This window comes from Bison bison, unplaced genomic scaffold (assembly GCF_000754665.1).
Source record: "Bison bison bison isolate TAMUID 2011002044 unplaced genomic scaffold, Bison_UMD1.0 scf7180017864495, whole genome shotgun sequence".
NCBI classification, from domain to species: Eukaryota; Metazoa; Chordata; class Mammalia; order Artiodactyla; family Bovidae; genus Bison; species Bison bison.
The window spans coordinates 11,879,988-11,886,627 of record NW_011495054.1 but is presented as its reverse complement, the minus strand read 5'-3'; the positions used below and the strand labels follow the sequence as shown (position 1 = coordinate 11,886,627).

General features: G+C 52.5%; 1 protein-coding gene across 1 annotated transcript in view; it reads left to right on the top strand.

Annotated features, from left to right (window-relative positions):
• Positions 1-229: 229 nt before the first annotated feature.
• The window catches only part of RASL10A (RAS-like, family 10, member A), a 9,711-nt gene continuing 3,300 nt past the window's right edge, over positions 230-6,640 (top strand). Inside the window, exons 1-2 of the mRNA XM_010828863.1 lie at positions 230-356; positions 6,405-6,469. Coding sequence (XP_010827165.1) covers positions 230-356; positions 6,405-6,469 — 192 coding nt within the window. The remainder of the gene's footprint in view (positions 357-6,404; positions 6,470-6,640) is intronic.

The following is a 6,640-nucleotide window of genomic DNA, read 5'->3' as shown; positions in this document are numbered from 1 at the left end:
CCTCCCTCCCCCAGCCACTCCCTGCCTGCACCAGACACACTGCTGTCCCAGCTGCCGGGGCATCAGCAGGGGTGCCTGGCCCTCCACTGCCCCACCTCTGACCCCTGGGGTGTTACCACCATGCCCAGGGACCCCAGAGTCTAGAACCAGCCAAGACCCTTGACTGGACAACCCCAGTTCTCACCCTACCCAAAAGTCCCCAGCTCAGAAGGCGCCCACAACTGTGGCCATGGACGCACCCTGGCCTGCCCTGTCACCCACCATCCCGGACCTGCTGAGGCCCAGCTCCCACCAGGCTTGGGAGCACACCCCTGTCCCCAGGGCGGGCGAAGATGAGGCCCAGGACCCAGCCCGAGGTGAGGGGAAGTGCTGCTGAAACCTTCTGGCTGGCCTGGCCAGACAGAGGCCCGTGGACCCTCATGGGACACCTGAGGCTCGTGTGCTCTGGCCTCGGGCGGTTATGGGAGGAAACTCAGCGTGATCTCGGCCCCCCTCCCACTTCCCTGTCCCTCCCTCACCCCGGTGACACCCCTCACATGCACCCCTGGTCTGCATGTGCTCAGGCCTCCATATTCTCAGGTCTCGATGTTCCTCGGGGCTGAGGGAGGGGGCAATGTGGCATCTCGCAGAAGACTCTCCAGGGCACTGAGCCTTCGTGACCAGCTGGGGAATTCAACACAGCAACCAGTTACTCAGGAGGGTCTAGCAAGCACCCCAGGGGCTGCCGGGTTCTCTGACCCGACACCCTGCGCAGGCCTGCGACGTGACCTCGTTGTACTTTTTTTTTTTTTAATCTTCACAAGTGTTTTGTTTCATAGAGTGTGATTCTGGACCAAGGTAAGTTCAGCCACACAGAGGATGAAGTTCTCCCTTCCACACTTCCTCTGTTCTTATTTTCCTCCCTAGAGGCAAAGTTCATTGCTACATTTTGGTCTTCCAGGAATGATTCTGTGCCTTTATAAAGCAAATCCTGGGAGGTACTAAGTAAATAGCAGCACACCCTAGAGCTACCAGCACTGGGCTCTATTCACCTATCAGTACAGGCACAGCCACCTTGGAATTCCTTATGCAGAGGGGCTGTTCTCTGGCTGTTCCCATCTCCTCCGCGCCAAGCAGAGGTGCAGTGAGTATCTTCCTACAGACCTCCTTGGCCCTAGACCCAAGTGCAGCTGTTGGATCCAGCCCAGAATGGCTGGACCAGAGGGCATAAACATTTCACATCTTACATTTTAGTTCTAGTTTTGAAAAGGTAATGTATTCACATGGTTCAAAATCCAAAAGGCAGACAGATACAAGAGATACAGTATATCTATCAGATATAGTCCTCCTCATACCCCTCCCTGAAAGGACTAGTGTTACCCTCCAGAGAGACTCAGTGACGTATAATATGACCTGCACCATACTCGTATCTTGCAGACTTCTCCATTATTAGTTCCATTGTAGAGAGCAGCCTCATGCCTTTTTATAGCAGCTGTGTGGTTTTGCATTGAACGGCGGCGCCGTGAGGAACCAGTCCTTGCTGTGAAGTCGTCTAAGTTGTGTCTTTGGTGGTGTTAGCGCAAGTGATAACTGCAAAGAACATTCACTTTCATGTCGGTAAATTCCTCAGACAGAAATTGCTGGGTTGAAGGTAGGTGTGTTCATCATCTTGTTAGCTGTTGCTAAAAGCTCTCTAGTTCACACCCCCACCAACCAGGAAGGAGCCGCCCGTCCCCCACACCCTCACACGCGTGGCGTCCTGCAGCGTGTTCAGGCGTCGGGTAAGAAATGGCGTCTCACTGTCTTTTAAACAGGCCTCCGTCCCTGTGTTTCTGAGCCTTTGTGTGTCTTTTCTATGAGCTGTTTCCTATTCCTTTGCCCCTTTTTGATCCGGTTTTTGGTGCTTTTCTTCCTGGTCTGCCATTGTTCCTCCCGTCCTGTTTCTGGTTTTGCTGCTGTCTTGACTTCTCCATGCTGGAATTGCATTGGGGGCGTCATCCTCCTTGCGTCCTTGTTCCCGGTCCCTGTCTCGTCTTCGTTTTTGCATTCTGAGCCTGTTCCTTCTGGGCTTTATGTGAGGAATGAGGTAGGGATCCAACTTTCTCTTTTCCCAGATGGTTACCTAGTTTTTTCCACACCATTTCCTGAATAATTCGTCTTTTCCACACAGATCTGAAATGTCATTTCTGTCATACACGAAATTTCCACATGTATATGAGTGCTTTTCTGGGCCCTGTTCTGTACCAGAGAATTTGTCTATATGTTGGCCATTGTGGGTGTCTGTGTTTGTTTTGGGGTTTTTTAGGCCATACTGTATGGCTTGCGGGATCTTCCCTGACCAGGGATTGAACCCAGGTCATGGCAATGAAAGCCCTAACCTGACCACAATGTGTTTTTAAAACCACCTAACCTAACATACTGTTCCTTTATATTTTTATAATTTATAGCACCCTCTTAGTCACCCTTTGGGGCCCATTTGATCTTTAGAACGAATCTTTTTTGAATGATGTATTATTTTTATTTGGATCATATCAAATGTTTATATTAACTTATGGAGAACTGACACCTTTATAATGATGTCAGTAATATTAGTCTTTATATCCAAATGTAGGAGTAGACGCCTTTCCATTTGTTCATACTTTATGTCTCTGTAACATTTTAAGTTTCCTTCATTTAAGTCTTCTTGCATGGGGAGCTCCCTGCGGGCCCAGTGGTTGGGACTCAGCACTTTCACTGGCAGAGCCCAGGTCTGATCCCTGGCTGGGGAACTAAGATCCTGCAAACCGCACAGCATGCCCCCCCCCAAAAAAAAAAGTTCTTGCATGTACATTACCCTCGCATAGATTCATGAGTATTTTCTATTTTTTGGTTCCTTTTGTGAATGGGATCTTTTCCATATGCATGTTTATGATGTAAATATATATTTGTTAATATATAAAACAAAAGAATAGGAATATTTATAGTGTAAATTACAAATTATGTAACATGTACTTTAAAAACTGAACCCAGACTTCATTTGGGTTTCTCTAGTTTTCCTACTCACGTCCTTGCTGTGTCCCTGGACCCCACATTCCATGTGGTTGTCGCGTTTCCTCAGTCTCCCTGGGTCTGCGAGAGCTCCTCAGACTTTTTCTGTGTCATGACTTTAACCGTCCCGAGGAGTGCTGGTCACATATTTCGTCGACTGTCCCTCAACTTGGGTTTGTCAGGCGTTTTCCCCACGGTTAGCCTGGGGTTCTAGGTTTTCCGGACAGAGAGCAGGGAGGTGCCCTTCTGGTCACGTCACGTCAGGGGTGTGCGCCCTCGCCACGGCTTAGCGCCGCGCGCCACGCTGCGTCACTTGGCCGAGGCAGTGTTTACAGCCGTCTCCTCCACGAAGCTGCTTCCTCCCCTTTCCACACTCTGTTGGGAAGCAAGTCACGAAGCGCAGCCTACACTGCATGGGGGCAGGGGACAGCTACAGAAAATACTTGGAATTCTTCTGTAGGAAAATGTGTTTCTTCTCCTGGATTTATGTATTCACTCAATCATTTATACCAGTTTGGATTCATGGATATTTATTTCATAATTTGGGTTTAATCCAAAAGTGCATTATTTATTTTATCGCTTAAATTTTTTAAGCTGTGGCCATTGGGAGCTCTTTCAAGTAAGCTCTGTGTCCCTTTAACACCCCCGTCCCTCGGTTTCTTTTTTTTTTTAGCTTGCGGGATCTTAGTTCCCTGACCAGGGATCAAACCCATGTCCCCTGCAGTGGAAGCTCAGAGTCCTAACCACTAGACTGCCAGGGAATTCCATCCTTTGGTCTCTTTTGAGCACTTCCTTCCTTTCTGATATTATGAGATGTTCCACCTCATCTTTTACTTGTCCTGCTCCAACCCTAGCACCAGCCTTCTCCAGGGAGCCTGGACAACAGAATCAGAAACCAAGATCTGGGTGCTGGGTGAGCTTGTTGCTCATAGGGTCGCCCTTAGAGCAGACAGAGCTAGGAAACACCTGTCTACACACTTAGCTGTGCGCACACACACACCTGCCTTTGTTAATCAGTGGCTGCGTGGGTGCATGCTAAGTCACTTCACCGTTTGCGACCCTATGGACTGGATCCTGCCCGTCTCTGTCCATGGGATTCCCTAGGCAAGAACACTGAGTGGGTTTCCGTTTCCTTCTACATAACCAGTGGTTATTTGCATAGAAACTGAGATCACTTTATATGTACAAACTTAGTCCTCCCGCTAGCCTTCCTAGATTGTCTTGTTTTCCTCTTTCTATCATCTCATTTCATCCAACAACGGTATGAGTTGAATACCATTATTGAAGCCCTGTGCTGCCTCCTTGAGTCCTGGTGGTTGTAGAACCCCACGGCCTTCAGGCGGTTGACGGAATCAATGCGCGAGGTCTTACAGTGGCCACCAAGGACCCAGCGTGCATGAGGCATGGAGTGATGAGAGCTTCCCCAACTCAGGACTTGGGAAGGTGAGTTAAGCTGGAACAAGTGACAGACGGTGGGCAGGACAGACCGTGATTAATGGGCAGTGCACTGACCCGATGGCTGGGCCAGAGGAGTCCACAGCAGACACCCCTGGAGCTGGACACGGTCCATGGCGCTCAACCCCAGGGAGGGGCTGGAATCAGGCAGAATGGGGAGAAGCCTGGGGCCAAGGTCAGGCAGCGGCTGACACGCAGCCCAAGCTCTCTGGCTTACTAGTCTTTGGGGAACCTGGCCCTGGGCTGCCTGCTCCTGTCTTAGCTTCGCTCCCACAGGGCCACAGGCACCGACTCACCTCCTCCTGAGGTGCTTCTAGGCCCTGATGAAGATAGGCTTCTCAGAAGGTCGGCTTCAGTGGCCCAAGGTCCTGGGTTCCAGTCCCTGTTCTGCCTCTTTCCTGCTGGATCCTTCTGAGCAAATCCTTTCATCCCTGTGGGCCTCAGTGAGCACACAGCACAGGGCTGGGCACATCACAGGTCCTCTTTTATTTATTTATTTATTTAGGCCACACTGCACAGCCTGTGGGATCTTAGTTCCCCATCCAGGGATCGAACCTAGGCCCCCCTGAAGTGGAAGCGTGGAGTTCCAACCACTGGATGGCCAGGGAAGTGCCCACAGCTCCTTGATAAGTGGGAATGTGTCGCCCCTGTGGAGTCTGCACGACTTTGTGGGGACTTTTCCATATGCTGTTCAGAGTGCCCCGGAAGAGGGCGCCCTGTGGGAAGTGAAGGGAAGACGGTTTCCAAGCAAGGCCATCAGAGCCGGCTCCCACGTGTAGGCGAGAGGGTGCTCGAGGCAGGTGTGGTCCCAGCGAGTGCCCTGAGAGAGACTGTCCTCAGGTCAGCCCCACACCCTGCTGGCGGTCGGCAGGGCAGACGGGGCCTAGTTTATTTACTCCAAGGAACTGAGGCAGCTCACAAAACCCAGAGACCTGAAAAGCGCCAGAGGGAGTCAGGTGAAGGGGAAAAGCCCACAGTTGGAAAGCAAGATAAAGCCGCTCACTGGGCCTGAAGAGCTGGCACGCCAGCCAGATGTAGCCACAGCCCTGGCTCCGAGCTCCCTTAGTGGCCGAGAAGAGTGAAAGCCGACCCAGGCCCCTGACCCAGGTGCCATCGCCTGCTCCCCAGGGTGAACCCCCTTCCCCGCTTCAAGACCCAGCTGCTCGTCCCTTCCCCACGTCCCCTAGGCTGAGGTGAGCAAGTTGTGCTCTTTTTCTTTAAAAAAAAAAATCTGTCTCGGCATCTTGGGAAGCAGTTAAGATTGGGGCTGTTTGTTGCAGAGACAGACAAGCGAAGTGCTTGGCCAGTGCAGAAATGGTGATGTCTGTGCGGGTCCCGCAGTACCCAGGCATCAGGGCTGGTCAGAGATGTGGGAGACCCACCCCCACCACCACTGCAGGGGCAGGGTGGGCAAGCAGAGGACGGGGCTGGTAAACCCAGACTTCTCAAGCCCTGATGGGGAAGGAAGGAGCGTCCTGCTGGCTCCAGGAGTGGGGATTTGGGCTCTGGGAACTTAACATGGAGGTTGTGGGGTGTGAGAGAAAGCTACAGGTGGAGACTTAAGCAGAAAACTTGGCCTTAGCAGTGAGGGAAGTGGTGTGGACCAATTTCTGCCTCTTTCAGCCTTGTTGGGACAGGGATCTGGGGCACACTGGGTTCAGCACCCTCTGTCCCACACCCCCTCCCTGATGCCCTTATTTAGTGTTGGCCCCCGTGTGCAGGAGGGACAGGGGAGAGCTCCTCACAGGAGACCACAAGGGGAAGGTTCAGGGACCACCTGCTGACCTGCAACCCTGGACAGCAGCCCCCTCTCTGGCCTGTTTTCTTCTCTCAGAGACACCAGGTTGAGGCTTCAAGGATCGTGTAGGTAATAGCTTAGTGTGGGGCCTGGCACGTAGTAGGAGCTCAAGAAACGGTGTGTGCCTTTGGTGGATGCGGAGCAGAGCCAGCGCAGTACAGCGACTCGCCCAAGGTCACACAGCCGGGCCGGATCCGATCCAGCGGGCGGGTTTGCGAGGAGCCAGCTTGGGGGAGCGATGTTTGGAGGAGCGGGCGCGGACGTGGGCGGGAAGGGAGTTCTATTTTGGAGCGGATGACAGCGCGGAACGCAAGGGGGGCTGGGTCCCTCCCTGGGCTCCCCGAATCCCAGTCACCTTCCCGCGACCCTTCCCGGGAGGGG